Source organism: Carcharodon carcharias, chromosome 12 (assembly GCF_017639515.1).
Source record: "Carcharodon carcharias isolate sCarCar2 chromosome 12, sCarCar2.pri, whole genome shotgun sequence".
Lineage (NCBI taxonomy): Eukaryota > Metazoa > Chordata > Chondrichthyes > Lamniformes > Lamnidae > Carcharodon > Carcharodon carcharias.
The window spans coordinates 140,998,445-141,023,285 of NC_054478.1; the positions used below are offsets into that span (position 1 = coordinate 140,998,445).

Here is a 24,841-nt window from a genome sequence, read left to right on the forward strand (position 1 = left end):
CCCCCCCCACACCCCCATCACCCCCCCCCCCACACCCCCATCACCCCCCCACCACCATCCCCCCCCCACACCCCCACCACCATCCCCCCACACCCCCATCACCCCCCCACCACCATCCCCCCACACCCCCATCACCCCCCCCACACCACCATCCCCCCCACACCCCCATCACCCCCCCACACCCCCATCACCCCCCCACACCCCCATCACCCCCCCCACCATCCCCCCACATCCCCCCCACACCCCCATCACCCCCCCCACCTCCCCACCCCCCACCATCTCCCCACCCCCATCCCTCCTACCATCCTCCCATCCCCACCATCCTCCCATCCCCCACTCTCCCCCCACCTCCCACCACCCCTCCACTCCCCCACCATCCCCCCACCCATCCCCCCACTCATGCCCCCATCCCTCCCCCACCTCCACCCCCCACCATCCCCCCAACCCCCCATCCCTGCTACCATCCCTCCCCCCCACCCCTCCACCCATCCCCCACCATCCCTCCTCATTCATCTCCCCATACTTCACCTGCGCCTGGGTTCCTCCTCGAGCCGAGACCTGGGGCGGGTGTCATACCGGCAGCAGCCACCGCCTGCCCGGTGGCACCACTGAGCACAGAGGAGCCGTGCAGCTCCTGATTGGCCGTCAGCCCTCGGCAAGGCGGGGCTTCCGCCTCTGGGTCCTCAGTTGGGGGGGGGTGGGGGATGGCCCACCCACTGCTGGCCTGCGAGGTGCCCGAGCGGCACTCACAAGGTGTGGCGGGCCCTCCCGCACAGAGGCGACGCGGGGGCTTCGCTGGATGTCCAGCCGACGGGGTTAAGTCCGAGATTCCGGCCACAATCCCCCCAAAAAAAAAAAACCCCACCTGGGGCCAGCGAGAGCGAACATGAGGCTGTGTTTAAGCAGAAGAAAACTGCTTGACTAACGCTCTTCCGGAGAGGAAGCCGTACCCCATCTGGGCCTATATGTGACTCCAGTCCCACACCAAACAGACTCAAGGTGGGGGGTGGGGCCACCTCCGGGCAACAGCCAGCGACGGGCAGCCCCACCCCCAACCCGGGCCGGGAAATAGTGAGCCGACGGGCAGCAGCCTGTCCTGGGTAGGCCCATTTCACACCTACCTTCTCTCCTCTGACCACAGCGGCTGTACCGAGACCAGGGCCGCTGTCACCTTTCGCTCTGCTGTGCACCCGACTCCCACTCTCTCCTCCGGAGTCTTCGGGGGAAAAAAGAGAACAGCCAAATCAAGAGATTGCCCTCCATTCGAGGCTCGGCGACCCGCAGCGGCTGCGCGCTCCGTGACAAGACAACACTGAAGAGCCAACCTCCCTCGGCCAATGGCCCCTGGTCCAAGCCTGGCCTGTAAGCATTGGCTCGATCAGAGCTCAGTCTCCACAAGTAACCTCAGCCACACTCTGTGTGGCAACTCTCTTAGTGTCAGCTTCGAATCCGTCTCTTTGTTACCTCTAGATTGACGTTAGAGCTTAAGGGATAGGAGCAGGAGTAGACCATTCGGCCCCTCAAGCCTGCTCTGCCATTTGATACGATCATGGCTGACCTAAGGCTTCATCTCCATTTTCCCACCCGCTCCCCATATCCTTTAAAACCCTGGGAGACCAAAAAAATCTGTCTATCCCAGCCTTAAACGTATTCAACGATGGAGAATCCACAACCCTCTGGGGTAGAGAATTCCAAGGATTCACAGTCCTATGAGCGAAATCATTTCTCCTCGTCTCAGTCCTAAGTGACCAGCTCCTTATCCTGAGACTGTGTCCCTGTGTTTTACAGACTCCCCGACCAGTGGAAACAACCTCTCGGTATCCACCCTATCAAACCCTTTCAGAACCTTCTACCTTTCAATGGGATCGCCTCTCATTCTTCTAAACTCCAGAGAATATAGACCCAATTCACTCAGCCTCTTGTCACAGGACAACCCCCTCATCTCAGAGACCAATCTAGTGAATATTCACTGCACCACCTCCAATGCAAGTATTACCCTTTCTCAAATGTGGAGACCCAAACGGCACACACTATTCCACCAAAACCCTGTGCAAGTGTAGCAAGACTTCATTATTCTTGTATTCCAATCCCCCTGTGATAAAGGCCAAGATAATTCCGACACTCTTTCCTGTTGGAGTTCCGCCCTCCGTGAACATTAGTGCCTCTAACACTCTGCTGTCCCTTTTTCTAATTCACGCCGCGTCCCATCTGCCCATCAAATCCTGTTCTCGAGGACGAGGACTTTCCTCCGATTCTAGCCTCTGCGCGTCCCCCACTACCTGCCACCTCCCCCCACACCCCACCCTCCCCACCGCGGCTGCCATTTTAAACACAAGCCAATGCGTCATCCTGGCCCCAATGTCCAGCCCGCGACCGACATCACCCGAAACAGGGTTTAGCGGGGTCAGGGTCGCAAGGGCTGCTGGCGGGGTCTTGCTGTGCCCGAACGAACGGCCCTTTGTCGCCACGCCGTCATGAAGTCAGCGGCCAAGCCTCATTGGCTGCGAAGCGCATTTCGGGACCACCACCACCCCCCCCCCCCACCCCCCACCCGGGGGTCGTGAAAGGCGGCCATACGAATGCGGGTTCTGACAGCTCCACCTTCCCCGGATGAGAATGGGCAACTCGGCCAGTGCAGGGGCTGGAGCGGGGACGGAATTCACCGGGACTGTCGGCAGCGGGAACACAGGGAGAGGTGAGGCTGCCGGGAAATCTCCGGGTCCAGTTGAGGATCAGGCTCGATTGTGATTGTTTCCCCCCTGCCTTACCCCCGATATCATCGCCCAGTCCGCTGAGCGGCGTTCACTGCTTCTGGGAGGGGGCGATGTCCCAGGAGAATGTTACAGAAAACCACTCATTAATAGTTGAACATTGCCAGCTACTCAGCCTCCTTGCACACTCCAGCTGATGCTCACACTCCAATGGACTTCCCTCCGCACAATGGTTGGCCTGGCTCCGCACTTCTGCTTTCTGCCACTGCATGGCGCTGCAACTCCACAATGCCACAGCCGAAGGTTTGGAACCACATCCATCAGCCCAGGAGACACAGGCCCAGCATCCCTGACCTTGTTACACCAGGGGTCACGCTCCCGCTCTCGGGTGTCCCACGTGGTGTGTGAACCACACCAACCCCCCCCTACCCGGTTCTCCCCGGCAGTTCCCAAGGTCACAGCTAAAGCCTGTCCACCACCTACAAGGCACAAGTCAGGAGTGTGATGGAATACTCCCCACTTGCCTGGATGAGTGCGGCTCCCACAACACTCAAGAAGCTCGACACCATCCGGGACAAAGCAGCCCCGCTTCATTGGTATCACATCCACAAACATTCACTCCCTCCACCACCGACACACAGTAGCAGCAGTGTGTGTACCATCTACAAGATGCACTGTAAGAACTCACCAAGGCTCCTTAGACAGCACCTTCCCAACCCATGACCACTACCTTCTAGAACAGCAGTGTTCCTCAAACATTGGAACACATCTTCATTAAACTGCTTGTTGTCCAGCAATATCGCAACAAAAATAATTGTGCTCCTGGTGATTAGCAGATTGTGTTTGGACTCGAAACTGAAATGTGGTGAACTGAAATTAGACAGATGGGAACACCACCGCCTGGAAGTTCCCCTCCAAGTCAATCACTATCCTGACTTGGAAATATATCGGCCGTTCCTTCACTGTCACTGGGTCAAAATCCTGGAACTCCCTCCCTAACAGCACTGTGGGTGTACCTACACCACAGGTAGTGCAGTGGTTCAAGAAGGCAGCTCACCACCACATTCTCAAGGGGCAATTAGAGATGGGCAATAAATTCTGGCCCAGCCAGTGTCGCCCACATCCTGCGGACGAATTAAAAACAAACCTCCCATCTGAAAGGTGGTCTCTCCAACAGTGCAGCACTGCCTCTGTACAGCACTGGACTGTTTGTTCTGGAGTGGGACTAGAACCCAGAACCTGCTAACTCAGAGGCGAGTGTGTTACTGACTGAGCCACACCTGACAGAAATAATACAACGGGCCTTTTACAGGTGATGTCTCAGTCTTGTCCGGAAGGTGGCACTTCTGACAGTGTAGCACTCCCTCTGTGCGGAGACACAGAGATAGAGATAGAGACAGATGGAGTGAGGGAGATTGAGAGAGAGGCCGAGGGAGAGAGAGTGGGCTTATTTTGTGCTTGCTGTGAGATGAAGGGGAATCTGGGAGAGACTTTATTGTCTCAGGTACATTAGAAATAATAACGGTTACAAAGCTTAAGACTTGTTTCTTGAACCCAAAGACATTCAAACGTACTAACGTATGAATTAGGAGCAGGAGTAGGCCATTCAGCCCCTCTAGCCTTCAAACCTCCCAGTCCAGGTGTGAATTGAGGATCAGGGTCAATTGTGATCGTTTCCCCCCTGCCTTACCCCCAATATCATCACCCAGGACGCTGAGCGGCGTTCACTGCTTCTGGGAGGGGGCGATGTCCCAGGAGAATGTTACAGAAAACCACTCATTAATAGTTGAACATTGCCAGCTACTCAGCCTCCTTGCACACTCCAGCTGATGCTCACACTCCAATGGACTTCCCTCCGCACAATGGTTTGCCTGGCTCCGCACTTCTGCTTTCTGCCACTGCATGGCGCTGCAACTCCACAATGCCACAGCCGAAGGTTTGGAACCACATCCATCAGCCCAGGAGACACAGGCCCAGCATCCCTGACCTTGTTACACCAGGGGTCACGCTCCCGCTCTCGGGTGTCCCACGTGGTGTGTGAACCACACCAACCCCCCCCTACCCGGTTCTCCCCGGCAGTTCCCAAGGTCACAGCTTTTACTGCACCAAAAACGCATGCAGCTCCAACATAAAGCAAGACTTGCATTTACGTAGCACCTTTCGCAACCCCGCAAAGCGTTTTACAGCCAATGACGCGCCTTTCGAAGTGTAGTCGCTGCTGTGATGTAGGTAGCCGATCTGCGCACAGCAGGATCCCACAAGCAGCTGTGTCACCGTGAGCAGGTAATCTGTTCCTGAGCTGTTGTTTGAGGACCATGACATCAGGGTGCTCGTCTTCAAAATGGTGCCATGGATTACTTTACACCCACTGGGGTTTCACCCCTTCATGTTCAATGACATTCCCATCGCTTAATCCCCCACTATCAACATCCTTGGGGGCATTGTCCAGAAACTGAACTGGACCAGCCATATAAATACTGTGGCTACAAGAGCAGGTCAGAGGCTGGGAATCCTGCAGCAGGTAACTCACCTCTTGACTCCCCAAAGCCTGTCCACCATCTACAAGGCACAAGTCAGGAGTGTGATGGAATACTCCCCACTTGCCTGGATGAGTGCGGCTCCCACAACACTCAAGAAGCTTGACACCATCCGGGACAAAGCAGCCCCGCTTCATTGGTATCACATCCACAAACATTCACTCCCTCCACCACCGACACACAGTAGCAGCAGTGTGTGTACCATCTACAAGATGCACTGTAAGAACTCACCAAGGCTCCTTAGACAGCACCTTCCAAACCCACGACCACTACCTTCTAGAACAGCAGTGTTCCTCAAACATTGGAACACATCTTCATTAAACTGCTTGTTGTCCAGCAATATCGCAACAAAAATAATTGAGCTCCCGGTGATTAGCAGATTGTGTTTGGACTCGAAACTGAAATGTGGTGAACTGAAATTAGACAGATGGGAACACCACCGCCTGGAAGTTCCCCTCCAAGTCACTCACCATCCTGACTTGGAAATATATCGGCCGTTCCTTCACTGTCACTGGGTCAAAATCCTGGAACTCCCTCCCTAACAGCACTGTGGGTGTACCTACACCACATGGGACTGCAGCGATTCAAGAAGGCAGGTCACCACCACCTTCTCAAGGGGCAATTAGGGATGGGCAATAAATGGGTCCAGCCAGTGTCGCCCACATCCTGCGGACGAATTAAAAACAAACCTCCCATCTGAAAGGTGGTCTCTCCAACAGTGCAGCACTACCTCAGTGCAGCACTGGGCTGTTTGTCCTGGAGTGGGACTAGAACCCAGAACCTGCTAACTCAGAGGCGAGTGTGTTACTGACTGAGCCACACCTGACAGAAATAATACAACGGGCCTTTTACAGGTGATGTCTCAGTCTTGTCCGGAAGGTGGCACTTCTGACAGTGTAGCACTCCCTCTGTGCGGAGTCACAGAGATAGAGATAGAGACAGATGGAGGGAGGGAGATTGAGAGAGAGGTCGAGGGAGGGAGAGAGAGAGAGAGAGAGAGGAATGAAAGTTTGGCCATCAGGCCTAATTTCAGTTCACCACATTTCAGTTTCGAGTCCAAACACAATCTGCTAATCACTGGGAGCACAATTATTTTTGCTGCGATATTGCTGGACAACAAGCAGTTTAATGAAGATGTGTTCCAATGTTTGAGGAACATAGAGAGCGAGACAGGTGAGTGAAGAGGGGGTTCAAATACAAAGGCGCTGATTAATCTGTACAGCTTGGCTAGCTCAGGTTACAGGACACTCCTCTCTCTGCAGAGAGTAGCCAAACCACACACAACACAGCAGCTGCTGCCTCTCCCAGATTCCCCTTCATCTCACAGCAAGCACAAAATAAGCCCACTCGCCTGCCAGCAACACCACTGTAGAGAGCACTGGGACAGTGAGGGGGGAGAGAGACAAGTGCTGTAGTGGTAATATCACTGGGCTAGTCATCCAGAAGCCCAATTGAATGGTCTGGGGCTCGAATCCCACCATGGCAGTTTGTGGAATTTAAATTCAATTAATAAAATCTGGAATTGAAAGCTAATCCCAGAAATAGTGACCATGAAACTATTGTCTATTATTGTTAAAAACCCATTTGGTTCACTGATGCCCTTTAGGGAAGGAAATCTGCCATCCTTACTGTGATAATGTGAGGTGTCCTGTCCCTTTAAGAGAATGCAAGTGTACTGATCATGTGACAGCGCTGACGAATCACTGTACAGCGCGGGGCAAACTGGGAGCTGTAAGCCTAGTTCTGGAGGTTTCTGAGTGAGCACGTATGATCTGGTGCTCTGCCTTATATCTCAATAAACCATCACAGTTTATTCTTACATCAGTCTCTTCCCATTGTTGGTTGCAAGCAGCAATTGATGAGAACATAGGAAGGCGTGCAGTTAGAGATCGGTTGGCCAATGAATCATTTACCCAAGAATAAAACATAACTTGTCGATCAGAAACCTAACTCAGCCTGAATATTTCCCGTGACCCCAGCCGCCACTTTGCTCTGGGGAAGAGAATTCCAACGACAGTCGACCCTCTGAGAGGAGAAATTCCTCCTCGTCTCCGTCTTCAATGGGAGAGGACCTTATTGTGAAACTGTGTCCCCTCGTTCTAGATTCCCCCATGAGGGGAAACATCCACCACCCCTTCTCCCCTCACCCCCTCAGGACCTTACGTGTATCATTAAGGTCGCCCCTCGTTCTTCTAAACTCCAATCGGTACAGGCCCAACCTGCCCACGATAATGACTCAAGGCCTCCCTGTTGAATGTAACCAGCCCTCCTTTCTGTAGGTCTGGCCTGCACGTGACTCCAGGCCCTCAGCCATGTGGTTGACTCTGTCGCCCTCTCCGATGGACTGGCAGGCCCCTCAGCTCGAGGGCAGTTGGGGAGGGGGCAACAAATGCTGGCCTTGCCAGCGACACCCCACACCCCATGGAAGGATAAAGAAACAGCGAGAGTGAGCTAGGCCTCCAGCGGCACTGACAGAGAGGCCAGACCAGGATTTGGCAAACTCTTTGACCCACGGAGCCTTTTATATAAGGAATCCACTTGAAATAAGAACGACTGGGAGGGGGGGGGCAAGGTGAAAATTTGTCATTCCTGAATGTAGTGGCTGTCGGGATAACCTTCCCTACCCGCACCCTCAGCGGAGGTCACTTGACTGGACTGACGAACGAGCCCCAAGCGCGGGTAACCCAGTGGGTGGGAGCTTCCTGGCCATGGACCTGGTTCAAGCCTATAGCTTCTTAATGAGCTTGGTAATAAAAGTTATCTGTTTCAAGTCAGAAACCTGTCCTGTACATCACGTTCAACACGCGAAACCAAATATTTGGCCAATTGCCTAGAGCGCATAATTTACATTTATAAGAAAATTCCGTGGGTTGATTTTGAGCGTCAGTGAGAAAGGATCAAAATTAAAATAGGCACAACACTGAACTATCGCATTTCTTGGCTTCCTTTTCCCTATAATTTTATCAGTAACATCACCATTAACACACACGTCAATTCACATAGAATCCAGGCAATTCTTTCAGCCATTGGTTTGTGATGAGGATAAGTGTCTAACAGCACAATCAGGAGACTTTATCGTCTCAGGTACATTAGAAATAATAATGGTTACAAAGCTCAAGACTTGTTTCTTGAACCCAAAGACATTCAAACGTACTAACGTACGAATTAGGGGCAGGAGTAAGCCATTCAACCCCTCCAGCCATTCAATAAGGTCGTGGCTGATCTGATTGTATCCTCAACCCCACATTCCTGCCGACCCCCCATAACCTTTCACCCCCTTGTTAATCAGGAATCTATCTATTCCTGCCTTAAAAATAGTCAAAGACTCTGCTTCCATTGCCTTTTCAGGAAGGGAGTTCCAAACAATCACCTTCAGAGAAAAAAATTCTCCTCATTTCTGTTGTAAATGGGTGATCCCTTGTTTTTAACCATAACCCCTAGTTCTAGATTCTCCCACAAGAGGAAACATCCTCTCCACATCCACCCTGTCAAGACCCTTCAGGATCTTAAAGGTTTCAATTAAGTAGCCTCTTACTCTTCTAAACTCCAGTGGATACAAGCCTAGCCTGTCTAACCTTTCCTCATAGGACAACCCACCCATTTCAGGTATGAGTTTAGTAAACCTTCTCTGAACTGCTTCCAACACATTTACATCCTTCTTTAAATAAGGAGACCAAAACTGTACACAATACTTCAGATGTGGTCTCACTGGTGCCCTGTACAACTGAAGCATAACCTCCTAATTATTTGTTGTACCTGCATATAGGCTGCAACAACATTTAGGAAGCTTGACACCATCCTGGACAAAGCAGCCCCGCTTGATTGGCACCACATCCACAAACATTCACTCCCTTCACCACCAATGCACAGTAGCAGCAGTGTGTACCATCTACAAGATGCACTGCAGCATCTCACCAAGGCTCCTTAGACAGCACCTTCCAAACCTATGACCACTACCATCTAGAAGGTCAAGGGCAGCAGATACATGGGAACACCACCACCTGGAAGTTCCCCTCCAAGTCACTCACCATCCTGACTTGGAAATATATAGGCCGTTCCTTCACTGTCGCTGGGTCAAAATCCTGGAACTCCCTCCCTAACAGCACTGTGGGTGTACCTACACCACATGGGACTGCAGCGGTTCAAGAAGGCAGCTCACCACCACCTTCTCAAGGGGCAATTAGGGATGGGTGGTAAATGCTGGCCTAGCCAGCGACACCCACACCCTGTTAAATCAGTTTTTAAAAATTATCTACAACCACAGTTTAGCCGCAACACTCAAACAGGTTTAGTCAGAGGGTGGTGATATTTGTTAAAATAATCACATGAAACTATAGGGTGCAGCAGCATGGTTTGTTTTTACCCTCACAATGTAAACACAGCCCTTACTTGTCCTGACTGGATTGTATTTTTCATGTTAATGCAGTACAACTGGAAAAGGTTGGGAACTGTAAGTGAGGGTAGTAAAGAGCTGCATGGGCCCCCTGAGCTGCGGGTCACTGAACCCTGGGCTAGTTGCCACCTGTTCAGACCCATTTACCCTTTTGTAGATAAGCCAGTGATTGACGCAGGGGTCAGTGCGAGTGGCCCATGTTTCATAAGGACGTAAGGAACAGGAGGAGGCCATTCGGCCCCTTGAGTCTGCTCCGCCATTCGATAAGATCATGGCTGGTCTGATTATGGTTTCAGCTCCAGTCTCCTGTCTGCCCTCCTTTCTCGATCAAAAATCTAATTCAGCCTGGGATATATTCAGCGACCCAGCCTCCACTGCATTCTGAGGAAGAGAACTCCACAGACTAACGCCCCTCCGAGAGAAGAAATTCCTCCTCATCTCCATCTCCAATAGGAGAGACTTTATTCTGAAACTGTGCCCCCTAGTTCTAGATTCCCCCATGGTGGGGGGGAGAAATATCTTCTCACCCCATCAAGCCCCCTCAGAACCTTACTTGTTTCAATAAGGCCACCTCTCATTCTTCGAAACTCTAATGAGTACTAGCCCAACTTGCCCATAATAATAGCTATCAAATATAACCAGCTCTCCTCTCTGATTCCCCTTAGACACCCTCACAACATGGCTGCGTAAAAGGGAAATTATGTTTAACTAACTTATTGGAATTCTGTGAAGGAGCCACATGTGCTGTGAATAAAGGGGAACTGGTGGATGTGCTGTACTTGGATTTCCAGAAGGCATTTGATAAGGTGCCACTTCAAAGGTTACTGCGGAAAATAAAAGCTCATGGTGTAGGCAGTAACATACTGGCATGGATAGAAGACTGGCTAGCTAACAGGAAGCAGAGAGTAGGCATAAATGGGTCTTTTTCAGGTTGGCAGGATGTGACGAGCAGTGTGCACAGTGAGCAGTGCTGGGAGCTCAGCTTCCTACCAATCATATAAATGACTTGGATGAAGGGACCGAAGGTATGGCAACACAAAGATAAGTAGGAAAGTAAGTTGTGAAGAGGGCGTTAGGAGGCAACAAAGTGATATAGATAAGTTAAGGTGAGTGGGCAAAGATCTGGCAAATGGAGTATAATGTGGGCAAATGTGAAATCGTTCATTTTGGAGGGAAGAATAAAACAAAGCTTATCTAAACGGTGAGAGATTGCAGAGCTCAGAGATTCAGAGGGATCTGGGTGTCCTAGTGCATGAATCACAAAAGGTTAGTATGCAGGTACAACAGGTAATTAGGAAAGCTAATAATGTTACTATTTATTGTGAGGGGAATTGATTACAAAAGTAGGGAGGTTATGCTTCAGTTGTACAGGGCATTGGTGAGACCACATCTGGAGCACTGGGTACAGTATTGGTCTCCTTATTTAACAAAGGGTGTAAATGCATTGGAAACGGTTCAGAGATGGTTTGCCAGACTAATACCAGGAATGGGCAGCTTGTCTTATGAGGGAAGTCTGGACAGGTTAGGCCACTGGAGTTTAGAAGAGTAAGAGGCGACTTAATTGAAACCTTTAAGATCCTGACGGCTCTTGACAGGGTGGGTGTGGAGAGGATGTTCACTTTTGTGGGAGAATCTAGAACTAGGGTAACTGTTTAAAAATAAGGGGTCGCTCATTTAAGACGGAGATGAGGAGAATTTTTTTCTCTGAGGGTTATGAGTCTTTGGAACTCAAAAAGTAGTGGAAGCAGGGGCTTTGAATATTTTTAAGGCAGAGTTAGATAGATTCTTGATTAACAAGGGGGGGTGAAAGGTTATCGGGGGTAGGCAGGAATGGGGGGTTGAGATACCATTCAGATCAGCCATGACCTTACTGAAGGGTGGAGCAGGCTCGAGGGGCTGAGTGGCCTCTTCCTGCTCCTAATCTGTACGTTCGCATGACCATTGGAACCGTTTAGTTGGGGGTGACCATATGGATGGAAGTTTCAGCAGCAGATGAGGCGGGGAAGGGCAGTGTGGTGGGAGGCTGGGCGGCGTTACAGAGCTGGGCCTCCTGATCTGCTGCGGGGTCAAACAAGAGTGAAGAAGCCTAAGGCGCGGTTCTGTGCAGGGTCAAACCAAGATGTCCTACCTCCCGCCCCCACTGAGACGCGGGTCCATTTGCCGTTCTCCTCAGCCGGTTTGAAAGGCGCGCTGTCAAGTTTGGGGATATTCCGATCGACCGTGATGGGAGGAGGGCGAACCGGTGGGAATTCTGGGAGATGATGTGAAGGAGGAGTCACCTGCAAAAAAAAAACACACACAGAGCTTGTTTAAGGAGTGAGTTTCTTTATGGAGAGAGGGAAAGGGAGAGTGGTTGGCTCAGTGTCTTTAACCTCGGAGTAACCTTCAACAAGTCAATGCCAACTTCAATCCCTCTGCCACTAGTGCACTGTGACTGCAGTGTGTACCTTCTACAACAGGCACTGCAGTAACTGGTACCACTTCCCAAACCCACAACCTCCGCTTCGAGGAGGTAAGACTGCAACATCTGCATGGGAACACCTTCACCTACAAACTCATCCCGACTTGGAAATATATCTCCGTCCCTTCACTGTTGCTGGGTCAAAATCCTGGAACTCCCTCCCTAACAGCACTGTGGGTGTACCTACACCACATGGACTGCAGCAGTTCAAGAAGGCAGCTCACCACCACCTTCTCAAGGGGCAATTAGGGATGGGAAATAAATGCTGGACCAGCCAGTGAGGCCGTTGCATTTCTGTACAACTAGGAAAGGAGGAAGGAAAGGAAGTGAGGAGAGGGGGGAGGACGAGAGGAGGGAGGAGAGGAGGGAGGAGAGGAGGGAGGGAGAAGAGGAGGGAGAAGAGGAGGGAGAAGAGGAGGGAGAAGAGGAGGGGCAAGAGAGGAGGGAGGAGAGACTAGGGAGGAGAGAGGAGAGAGGAGGGAGAAGGGAAGGGAGAGAAGGGAGATGAGGGAAGGAAGGAGGGAGCGACTGAGAGGAGGGAGAATGTATAGAGGGAGGGAGAGGGGGAGGGAGGAAAGGAGGGGAGGAAGGAAGAGGAGGGGAGGGAAGGAGGAGGGAAAGGGAGGGCGGAGGGAAGAGATGGGAAGGAAGAGAGGGGAAGGAAAGAGAGGGGAGGGAAGGAGAGGGGAGGGGAGGAAAGGAGAGGGAGGGGAGGGAAGGAGAGGGAGGGGAGGGAAGGAGAGGGGAGGGGAGGGAAGGAGAGGGCAGGGGAGGGCAGGGGAGGGGAGGGCAGAGGAGGGGAGGGTAGGGAAGGAGAGGGAAGGGGAGGGAGTGGAGAGAGGGAGGGAAATAGAGAAAGAGGGAGGGAAATAGAGGAGGGAAATAGAGGAGGAGGGGAAGTGAGGGAGAGGATGAAAGGAGGGGAGGGAAAGGAGGAGTGTGGAAGGGAGGGAGGAAAGGGGGAGGGGAGGAAAGGGGAGGGGAGGAAAGGGGAGGGGAGGGGAGGAAAGGGGAGGGGAGGAAAGGGGAGGGGAGGAAAGGGGATGGGTGAGGAGGGAGGGGAAAATGTGGGAGGAAAGGAGAAAGAAAGGGAAGGACAGAGTGAGGGAGTGAGGGAGGAAGGAGGAGGGAGGGGGCAGGGGAGAAGAGGGAAGGGAGGTGGGAAGTGGAGGGGAGTGGGGGGAGGGCAGTGGGAGGGAGGGGAGTGGAGGGGAGGGGAAGGAGGTTTGTGTAGAATGGACCGAAATCACTCAAAGGGGTGTTAGGAGAGAGAAACATGCATTTCGATAGCCCCTTTCTGAGCAGAGAATCCCCAACACACTTCACATCCAACGAAGCACTTTTTCAAAATGTAGTCACTGCTGTAATGCAGGAAATCTAGCCGCCAAATGCTGCACAGCAAGATCCCATGAATAGCAATGTGATAACCGGCAGATAATCTGGTTCAGTTACATTGCTGGTGGGGTAAAGATTGGCCAAGACACTGGGGAGAACTCCGCCCACCCCCCCCCCCCCAAACCTCCGCTCTTCTTCAGAGTGACACTGTGGGATCTTTCACATGCACCTGAGGAGGCAGCCAGGGTCTCACCTGAAAGACAGCACAACTGACAGTGCAGCACTCCCTCAGCGCCCCTTCAGACTCCAACTCACTGGAGTGAGACTTGAACTCAAAACCTCCTGACTCAGAGGTGAGAGCATCACCCCCCCCAACCCCACACCCCCACTACTACACCCCCACCCCCTGCACCCACCCCCCCCCCCCCCCCCCCACCCCCCCCACCAACCCCCCACCCCCACTGAAGCATGACGATGGGCCTCCAACCGGATATCGAAGCGGGGGAAGGGGAGCCAGAAGGTTCTAGCCGGGTTCAAGTGCAGGCCTGTCATCCGCCTAGCAACAGAGAGTCAGTGCGTGACCTGGGCCGGCAGAGGCTGAACAATACACAACCTGCACTTTGGCCTCACCGGGTCAAGGGGTTCAACTGGCCTAAAGCGGGGCATTGTCCCAAGGAATGCAGCTGCGGGACAGGATTTGAACAGGTCTTTCATACAGTATCAATCCATCCAGTCAGGTGGGCCGTAAAACCCTGCTTTGAGGGTTCAACTGCGCTTGACCCAATCGATCTGTCAACCGCACTTTCACTTTCCCTACTTAGTATTGTCACCGCAGCCTGCACACCAGCAGATCTACATCGGGTGCTGCAACTGAGGAAGTCCAGGCGGCCCCAGAGCATCAGCAAGTGTCAAAGGCAGAAAGAAAGGCCGGTATTCATGCAGGAAAGTAAAATACTTCCGATGCCGGAATTCTGAAGTTAAGGACAGAAAGTGCTGGAAATATTCCGCAGATCTGGCAGTGCCTTGCAGAGAGAGAGAGAGAGAGGGAGAGAGGGAGACAGAGGCCCAGATCTTCCAGTCCCTGGGGGAGGTGTGTGGGGGTGAGGTGGGAGGGGGGGGTGGTGGGGGGGGTGGGGGTCTTACCCCTCCAGGAGGTACCCCAGAGGACTCTGCGGGAATTGCCCAGGAAGTTTCCACCTCCGATAGGCAGCTCTCCTGCTCCCCGGACCTTCCGAAAACGTCTCCAACTCAGAGTCGGAAACGTCAGAGTGTTCCGGAAATATCAAACAGGGGAAAACAAAATCAACCTCTAACTCCGGTGTAAGTACAGAACTGACACCCCTCCAGCTCCCCCCCCACCACCACCTCTGACCCTCCGACCTCCCCCCCACCCCGACCCAGCCTGATCTGACCTCACCCACCCTGCTACCTACTATCCTACCACCCTGACACCCTACGCAACTGGCACACTTACCACCCACCCTGCCACTCACCCACCCACCCACCCACTCGCCCACTCGCCCACCACCCACTTGCCCACCGCCCACCCTGCCACTCGCCCACCACCCACTCACCCACCCTGCCACTCGCCCACCCTGCCACTCACCCACCCTGCCACTCACCCACCACCCACTCGCCTACCGCCCACCACCCACTCACCCACCCTGCCACTCACCCGCTCGCCCACCGCCCACTCGCCCACCCGCCCACCCTGCCACTCGCCCACTCGCCCACCCACCCACCCGCCCTCCCTGAAACTCTACCCATTCATCTCACTCACACTCATTCGCCAACACACCGGGAAGTTATTTAAATATCCCAAAGTTTTCAGTGTGCTAGTGGTCGGGGACTTACAAAACTGCGGCAACTCCTGCCATGAAAAGAGGACTTGGCGAGGCTTCCCCCGACTGTCCTGTCCTACGAATAAGGTCTCCAAGAACAGGTTCACTCCGCCTTACTGCAGAGCTCCCAGGTCTCTGGCGCTATTTGAAATAAAGAGCGGACGGGCAATCCAACAATAATCCTCACTCCTCGGAAGATTCAGCCCGGAGTTAGCGGCCTCGTTTTCCGAGGGTTGGGACGATTCCAGAGCCATGCAAAAATGGCGGGCGGGACTCAATTCCAAGATTCCAGACCCCATTTCCGATTCCAGGATTCGAAGCCCCATTCCCGATTCCCGGATTCCAGCCCCCATTCTGATTCCAGGATTCCTGCCCCCGTTCTGATTCCGGGATTCCCGCCGCCTTTCCCGATTCCGGAATTCCCTTCCCCATTCAGTTGCCAGGGTTCCCTTCCCCATTCCTGAATCTGGGCTACCCGCCCCCGTTACGATCCTGGGATTCCCGCCCCATTCCCGATTTCGCGAATCCCGCCATTTCACGATTTCGGAATTCCACCCCCCCCGCCCCCCCCCATTCCGAATTCCAGGATACAAGCCTCCATTTCCGATTCCAGGATACGAGGCCCCATTTCCGGTTCTGGGATTCCAGTCAGGATTCCCGGCACAATTCTCGATTCCAGGATTCCTGCCCCCCTTCCCATTCTGGGATTCCTGCCCCCAGTTCCGATCCTGGGATTCCTGCCCCAGTTCCGATCCTGGGATTCCTGCCCCCAGTTCCGATCCTGGGATTCCTGCCCCCAGTTCCGATCCTGGGATTCCTGCCCCCAGTTCCGATCCTGGGATTCCTGCCTCAGTCCAATTCCAGGATTCCCATCCCATTCCGATTCCGGGGTTCCCTTCCCCATTCCTGATTCTGGGCTTCCTGTCCCCATTACAAGTCCGGGATTCCTGCCCCCACCCCCACCCACCCCCAGGCAACCTTGGCACCGGCCCAGCCCTGCTGCCGCCTGGGATTGGCGTGCCTGACTCCATCCCTCGCTCGCCTCTTCCCCCCGGATGCCAAACAAAGCTTGCGTGTGTCGGGACACTTTTTACCAACGCTGGTCGGGCGAGTCGGAAAATTTCCCCCAACTGAGCTATTCACCTGGCAGCAAAAACCCGGCCCGATGTTTCAGCTCGATCGCCTTTTGTCGGGGTTGGTAAAGGTGGAAGACGTAACGGGTTTTAAGTAAAGTACAGAGGCAGAGAAAGTGGGGAGGGGGAGAGAGCAAAAGGAAAAGTCTGTGATGGGGTGGAAGGCAGGAAGGGTGAAGTGGCAAAAGGGATGATGGCACAAGGCGAAAGGGACATCGGAATGGGGGCGAGGAACGAGTAGAAAGTTGGGCCTCAAGGAGGTGGGTGTGCGACTAACAGAACCGTCACCAACTGTGCGAAAAAGCGGGAGCAGTGGTTACGATCAGCAATGGGTGAACTCAATGTTGAGCCTGGAAACGATGAGCCCGAAAGGTGAGGTACTGGTCCTCAAGTCTTCATTAAGCTTCATTAGAACAGAGCAGCAGGCCGAGGATAGAGAGATCAGAGTGGGAGGGCGGGGCATCTCAGGATGTCCCAGAGTGTAGTCACTGTCATAACGTAGGAAATACGAATGGACTTTTTTTTTGCACAGCAAGATCCCACAAGCAGCAATATGATAAGGACCAGTGCAGCGTTCCTTCAGTACTGCACTGAGTATCGGCCTGGACTTTGTGACCAAGTCGCCGGAGAGGGACCGGAACCCACAACCATGTAACAGCAGACACTTAAGCTGCCTGTACGATGCTTTCAGGTGTCCTGAGGACGTGGAAGATGCTATGTAAATGCAAGCTCTCTCTGTCCGTGAAAGGCCGCCATCTTCACAAAAGTGTGCCTGGAGGTGAAATTTTCCAAACGCACAGCGGGACGAGGTGCTTGTGGGCACATCGTTATTTATCGACTTTTACCAAAGCGTTTGGAAAGTTCCGGAATGATGTGGGGTTTTCCAAGTCGGTACTGGAGGGATGAAAACTGAAGATATTTCTGGCACAGGAAACTCACAAACCAACTATGATGGGCATTCCAGGAGAACAGACCAAAACTAGGCAAACTCTCACGCCAACTGAGCAAAGGAGCCTCTGCCTGGCTTCAGATTGCTATTTATAAATCATCCCGTAGTGATTTATAAAGTTGCAGTAAATATAAGGTATCCACCGACAAGTCAAATAAAGAGATTTCTTTACCCAGAGCGTGATGAGAATGCGGAGAAAAAGACTTTCATTTGTGTAGCGCCTTTCACAATGACCGGATGTCCCAAAGCGCTTCACAGCCAATGAAGTGCTTTTGAAGTTTCTTTTCTTATTTGTTCACGAGGTGTAGGTGTATCTGGCTGGGCCAACGTTTATTGCCATCCCTAGTTGCCCCATGAGAAGGTGGTGGGTGAGCTGCCTGCTTGAACCGCTGCAGTCCATCTGGTGTAGGTACACCCACAGTGCTGTTAGGGAGGGAGTTCCAGGATTTTGACCCAGTGACAGTGAAGGAACGGCCGGTATATTTCCGAGTCGGGATGGTGCAGCCACAGTTATAGTGTAGGAAACCTGGCAGCAAATTTGTGCACAGCAAGCTCCCACAAACAACAATGAGATATTGGCCAGATCATCTGTTGTGTGTGATGTTGACTGAGAGGAATAAATACTGGCCATGACACCGGGGAGAACTCTGCCCTGCTCCTCTTCGGAATGCTGACAATAGGGGATGGTGGCAGGGCCGACATATTTAAGGGCTGGCTTGACACAAGCATTAGGGTGTGGGGGATAGACAGATATAGGTCAGGTTTGGGGAGGGGAGTCATCCCGAGAGGGAGGAGTGCAGAGGTTACAGAGATCAGATGGGCCGAAGGGCTTGTTTCCATGATGTAACATCTACAAGAGAGACATGCTGCTGAATCTTTCTGTCTTGCACTCATCAGGGCAAATGCAAGAGTGCCAAATTTCAGACCATCACAACAATTTGTACCGCAGGAGAAAGGGGTGCTGATTGGTTGGCAAATCAACTCTGATTGGCCAAGGCATTGTCACGGAGAAAACAACAGGGAAACCTATAGGCTCCCTAAGCTCCTGGGTAATTTAAAGGAGACACAAAGTCGGCTAATCAGAGTCGACTAGTCAACCAATCAGCAGCCTTTTCCCCGGTAGTGCAAATTTCTGCGATCGCTTTGAAGTTGGGCATTTGTCCTGATGAGTGCAAGATGATAAACTTCAGCAGCACGCCTCTCTTTCCAGCGATATTCAAACGCTGTGTGACCGGGGGACAATTGTACGTAGTTCTCATCGGGAGCAGAAGATTCACTGAAAAGTTATGGCACTGGCTGCATTCCTCAGTTGGAAGGCTGAACATTAAAGACCGTTACCATTTGCATGTTTTCCCAAGCCATATATGGGCAGCCAAGATTAGGAGCTACTTGAATCTGAGTTGGTAAGTGGGAGAGCATACCTCTGGCTATTTTTACTTCTAAGAAGGGGATGGAATGGAACACAATGAGTTGCGTCAGTCCCATCTAATAAATTCTGAAGTGCAGAATGCAAGCCAGCACTCCAGACACCCATTAAGAGAATGGAACTTCCTCTGGGTCAGAGGCTTCTGGCCAACCTAAGCCTTGGGTAAATACCATGCAGTTCCCCAGGGCGGGGGAGTTAGGGTGTGGGGGGGGTGGGGGGTGGGGGGGGGGGTCATCGCTCTCTCAGAGGGTCCATCCACCCCATGGGATCAATGGGATGACTGTGTCGAAACTCTCATCCATGCCTGTGTTACCTCCAGCCTCAACTACTGCAGTGCTTGTCTAGCCGGCCTCCCCGCCTCCCCGAGGTTGGGCCCGTTCAAAGCGCTGCTGTCCGTATCCGAAATCGCACCAAGCACCGTTCGCTCGTGGAATGGTTCCTCATAGGAGGGGGCCATTCTGCCCACCGTGTCTGTGCTCGCTCTCTGTCAGAGCTACTCAGCTAGTACTACTCTCCTGTCTTCCCCCACACCCCCCAGCCCCTCCAGCCACCCTGTGCTGGCTGGTCATCGTTGGCTCCTGGTCAAGCAAAAGCTCGATTTTAAAACTCTCATCCTCATGTTCAAATCCCTTCCTAACTTTGCTCTTCCCTATCCCTCCTATCTCTGTGATCTCCCTCGTTGACAGGATTGTGGGGTTGAGGTTACACTCAGATCAGCCATGATCTTATTGAATGGCAGAGCAGGCTCGAGGGGCTGAGTGGCCTACTCCTGCTCCTAATTTGTATGTTCGAAGAGAATTCCAAAAATTCTGAGAGAACAAATTCCTCCTCATCTCTGTCTTAAGTGGGAGACCCCTTATTCTGATACTGTGCCCCTGGTTCTAGTCTCTCCCACAAGGGGAGAGCATCCACCCTATCCAGCCCCCTCACAATCTTACATGTTTCAATAAGGTCACCTCTCATTCTTCTAAACTCAACCTGCGCAGGCCCAACCTGCTTAACCTTTCCTCATAAAACCAGGTTGAGCTTGGCGATGATGCACCACATGGTCGAGCAGCCTGCTGGCTTTTATGGTCTTGGGTTGTGGGTCAATAGTGGCCTCTTTGTTTTGGTGACAAATCAAGGTGGGTCATGAGAGTGTACGTCAGCGTGAGTCATCACCTTCAGAGAGGGAGGGTAAAACGCTTGGGGTTCCAGATTAGCTGACTCTATCAGGGACAAAACATCCTTTGGGACATCTAGGCAGGAAACACGGAGGACAAACTAGCCTTGTTTGTGTGAGAGGGAGAGAGAGGGAGATGGTGGGAGTGAGTGAGAGAAAGAGGGCAGAAAGGAGAGAGAAAGGGTGGCAGGGCGGGAGAGAAAGAGAGAGCATGGAGACAGTGAGAGAGAGAGAAAGCAGCAGAGAGAGAAGGAGAGAGAGAACGCAAGAGAAAAAGAGGGGGCAGGAGACAGACAGGGCAGGAGAGGAGAGGGTAGGAGATAGACAGGGCAGGGAAGAGGGTGAGCATGGGCCAGGGAGAACAGGAGAGGGAGAGAGAACAGGAGAGGGAAGGAGAGAACAGGAGACACAGAGAGAGAGAGAACGTGAGAGAGAGAGAACGAGAGAGAGCGGGAGAGAGAGAAAGCAGTAGAGAGAGGGCATAGGAGAGAGAGGGAGGGCTGGAGAATGAGAGAGAGTAGGAGAGCAAGAGAGAGAGAGAGGGCAGGAGAGAGAGAGGCAGGAGAGAGAGAGGGCAATGAAGAGAGAGAGAGAGGGGACAGGAGAGAGAGGGAGAGGACTGGAGAGAGATGGGGGGCAGGAGAAAGAAAGAGGGAGGGCTGGAGAGAGAGAGAAAGAGAGAGAGAGAGAGAGAGGGGGGCAGGAGAGAGAAAGAGAGAGAGAGAGGGGGCAGGAGAGAGAGATAGAGGCAGGAGAGAGAGAGCACGGCAGAATCCGGGGAGAGAGAGAAAGCAGAGGAGAAAGAGAGAGAAAGGGGGGAAGAGAGAGAGAGTGCATGAGAGAGATGGTGGGGAGAGGGAGTAGGAGAGAACAAGCATGAGAGTGAGGAAGAGAGCAGGAGCGAGAAAGAACGTGAGAGATAGGTAGAGCGCAGGAGAGAGGGAGAGAACAGGAGGGAGAATGGCGGGTGCAGGAGAGAAAGAGAGCAGGCAGGAGAGAGGGAAAGAGAGCATGGCAGAGAGTGGGTGAGAGAAAGAAAGCAGAGGACAGAGAGAGAACGTGAGAGAGAGAGTGGGAGAGAGAGGAGGGGCAGCAGAGAGAGCGCGTGGGAGAGAGAGTGCTTGGGAGAGAGAGAGAGCAGGTGGGGGAGAGAGCAGGTGAGAGGGAGGAAGGGAGAGAATGAGCTCAGGACAGAGGGAGGGTGGGAGAGAGAGAAAAAGCAGAGGAGAGAGAGAGAATGCGGGGGAAGAGTGGGAGAGAGAAAGTGAGAGAGACAGGGAAGGTGAGAAGGAGGGTGGGAGAGAGAGAGAAATGTCAGGAGAGGGGGAGAGATGGAGGTCAGGAGAGAGTGAGGTCAGGAGAGAGTCAGGTCGGGAGAGAAGGACAGAGGGAGGCCGGGAGAGAGGGAGGTCAGGAGAGAGTCATGTTGGGAGGTGATAGAGGGATCGTAAGGGAGAGAGTGTGAGTGTGAGATGGTGGAAGCGTGAGAGAGAGAGAGCATGCATGGGGGAGAGTGAGAGAGAGGGAGATAAATTGGCAGGAGCACTCAGCAAGGTTTTCTTGTATTAATTTCGATAACTAACGCAGAAAAATGGAAACATCTGGGAGTTTATTAAAAGGGGATGATTCAATGGCTTTGTCCTTTTCATGTGATCTTCCAAGCTGGTTATAAAATTGGCCGTGGCAAATTTCAAATCAGTTAGAATGTGCTGGGAGAGCTCCCTTCCCAACCGGGGCCAATTAAGCTCATGTTACAGCAATTGGAGCTGGGTTCCCACAGCCCAGAAAGCAGGCAATAGAGTCATGTGTGTTTGTCCAACATTGCTGCTCGACAGGGAGAGGAAGGGGGGGTGGAGTGCGGGTGAAGGGAGTTAGTCAATACACATCTCACTTAGTAAAGAGCAATTAGGGATGGGCAATAAATGCTGGTCCAGATAGCGGAGTCCACATCCTGTGAAGTGAATAAAATAAAGAAAAAAACACTTGACTCTAACCCTTGATGTAGATTTACATAGACTTACAGCACAGAAACAGGTTACTCAGCCCAACTGCTTCATGCTGGTGTTCATGCTCCACACAAGCCTCCTCCCTCCTACATTATCTCATCCCATCAGCACACCCTCCTATTCCTTCCCCCACTCACGGGCCAGGATTTTTCTCCCGAACGAGTGTAAAATGAGGCTTTGGGGTTTTTCTTTTGCAAAACCTCATCCACAGGCAGGACAAGGTTTCAATCAGTGATTAAACAAAATAATTTAAAATTCTCAAACTAATTTCTAACATGTCCCTGATCACGTGACAGAGTCACAAGAGGGAACATGTTATTAACCTTTTTAAAATCTCTCTCTTATTTTTCCAAATCTTTATCTCCATGAGGCAGCTCCGTGCCTCAGGGAGTTTTTTGTGCGCGCACCCACGATCTTGCACACTCGCTCTCCTCCTCCCACAGCGCCCCCCCCCCCCACCCCCAACAGGCAGCGCTGAGTGCTGCAGCGCGTGTTTTATGCAGGCCGGGCCTTAATTAGCTCATCACTATGAATTCACAGTTGTGGCCTGATTGCCCCCGCTAAGCCCCCCCCCTCCACTGCGATGAGGGCAAAATCCTGGCCCACGTGTTTACCTAACTTCCTCTTAAAGGAACTAGCGATTCATCTCAGTGATTCAAGAAGGCAGCTCACACCATCTTCTCAAGGGGCATTTAGGGATGGGCAATAAATGCTGGCCCAGCCAGTGACACCCACATCCCATGAACGAATTAAAAAAAACCCCACTCCCTGTGGTAGCGAGTTCCACGTTCTCCCCACGTTCTCTGGGTAAAGAAGTTTCTCCTGAATTCCCCATTGGATCCAGGTTGGGCCTGTACATCAGAAAAACAGGAGGTGATCTTACTGAAACATATAAGGTTCGAAGAGGATGTCAGGGTGGGATGCTGGGGGGATGTTTCCAATTGCGGGGGAGTCTAGAATTAGGGGGAAGAGTTTCAGAGGGCCGGTCACAAGATGGACAATCTTTCCCCGCCAATTTCCATTCTCCACTGCCCTCACTGCCTGGCCCACAGAGAAGCCGGGCCAAGTTCCGATATTATCCATCCATGCCATCTTTGGTCTTCCTTGTGCACGTTTTCCAGGTGGTTTTCCTTGTCTTTTCCCAAACACTCCCCTCCTGTTCACATCACGTGTCCAGGATATGAGATCTTCCTGGATATCACTGCCTCAAACAAGATTTCTCTTCACACCGGCTTTCTCCAGCGCTCACTCACTTGTCCGCTTGGACACACTAAGGTCTCTAGTATCGGAGGTAGTGTTGAGGAATGACTAAGGAAGAGACCATCCCATACAGGGAGAAAGGAGAGGAACTCATGTTTCGACACCACCTTGCCATAAAGAGGGAGTACTGCACTGCCGGAGGCGCTGCTTCTCAGATGAGACATTAAACCGAGGCCCCATCCAACTGCATAGGGTGTGAAAGATCGCCTGACACTATTTCGAAGTCCTGGCCAATATTTATCCCTCAATGAACATGGCAACAAACAAATTCCCTGGTCATTGTCACATTGCTGTTTGTGGGAGCTTGCTGTGAGCAAATTGGCTGCCATCTTTCCCACCTCACAGCAGTGACGACACCTCAAAAGTACTTCATGGGCTGTAAGGCGCCTTGAGGTGTCTGGTGGTCTTGAAAAGCGCTGCATCAATGAAAAGTCATTCTTTTTGATGGGGCTCGTTGAGAAAGGATTGTTTGGCTGGATCAGTACAAGAAGAGTAAATAGAGTGGGACAACCAGAGGGGTGAGCCTCAGAGGTCTGAAGGGCAAGTTTAGGACAGGGGTCATTCACTGTTTCTTTACAGAGGTGATCAGTACGTGGAAGAAGCTTCCAGGGAGGGTGCTTGAGGTCCGGATCCTGGGCTCAGTCATATCTTGTTATGGGGAGATGGTAGGGTTGGTAAGCTGGGAAAGGAGATCAAGATGGGGTTAAAGACCCTTTTTCACCTCATCTTGTTTGAAAAGAAAGTTAATCTGTTCTTGGGATGTGGGCACCATTGGCATGACCAGCATTTGTTGCCCATTCCTAATTGCCCTTCACAAGGTGCTGGGTGAGCTGCCTCCTTGAACTGCTGCAGTCCATGTGGTGTAGGTACACCCACAGTGTTGTTAGGGAGGGAGTTCCAGGATTTTGACTCAACGACGGTGAAGGAACGGTGACATATTTCCAAGTCAGGATGGTGAGTGGCTTGGAGGGGAACTTCCAGGTGGTGGTGTTCCCATGTGCCTGATGCCCTTGTCCTAGATGGTAGAGGTCACGGGTTTGGAAGGGGCTGTCAAAAGAGCCTTAGCGAGTTGCTGTAGTGCATCTTGTATGGAGTAGACACTGCTGCCAGTGGCTTCAGCATGGCTCAGTGGGTAGCATTCTTATCCCGGAACTGAAAGGCTGTGGGTTCAAGTCCCATTGCAGAGAACACCAAATCCATGGTGGCACCACCCAGTGCAGTACCGAGGGAGTGCTGCACTGTCAGAGGTGCCATCTTTCGGGTGAGTTGTTCAACCTCAACCAACATCACTAACACTGATTACCTGATCATTACCATATTGCTCTTTGTGGGATCTTGCTGTGTATAAAGTGGCTGCCGTATTTCCTACATGACACCAGTGTCTACACCTTCAAAGGCTCGGTTGGCTGTGGGGAAGCACTTTGGAATATCCTGAGCTTGTGAAAAGTGCTATATAAACGTAAATTCTTTCCTTGTGGAATCCTGCAGAGTTCCTGACGTTCGACAGGAACGTTGGGTTTGGTGGGGGGTGGGGGGGGGTGGGTGTGGGGGTAGTGGTGGTTGGTGGCATCTGAGCAGAGTCAGGATATTAACAGTACAATTGAGAAAAGATCTTTCCCAAAAAATA

The 24,841-nt window shown here is 52.3% G+C and overlaps 1 protein-coding gene across 1 annotated transcript in view; it reads right to left on the bottom strand.

Moving 5' to 3' along the window:
• Positions 1-24,841, bottom strand: part of LOC121284739 (collagen alpha-1(XVIII) chain-like) — a 224,916-nt gene that overhangs the window by 155,569 nt on the left and 44,506 nt on the right. The window contains exons 6-8 of the mRNA XM_041200291.1: positions 11,770-11,920; positions 951-1,216; positions 524-865 (exon numbers count right to left, since the gene is read on the bottom strand). Of these exons, the coding sequence (XP_041056225.1) occupies positions 524-865; positions 951-1,216; positions 11,770-11,920 (759 nt within the window). The remainder of the gene's footprint in view (positions 1-523; positions 866-950; positions 1,217-11,769; positions 11,921-24,841) is intronic.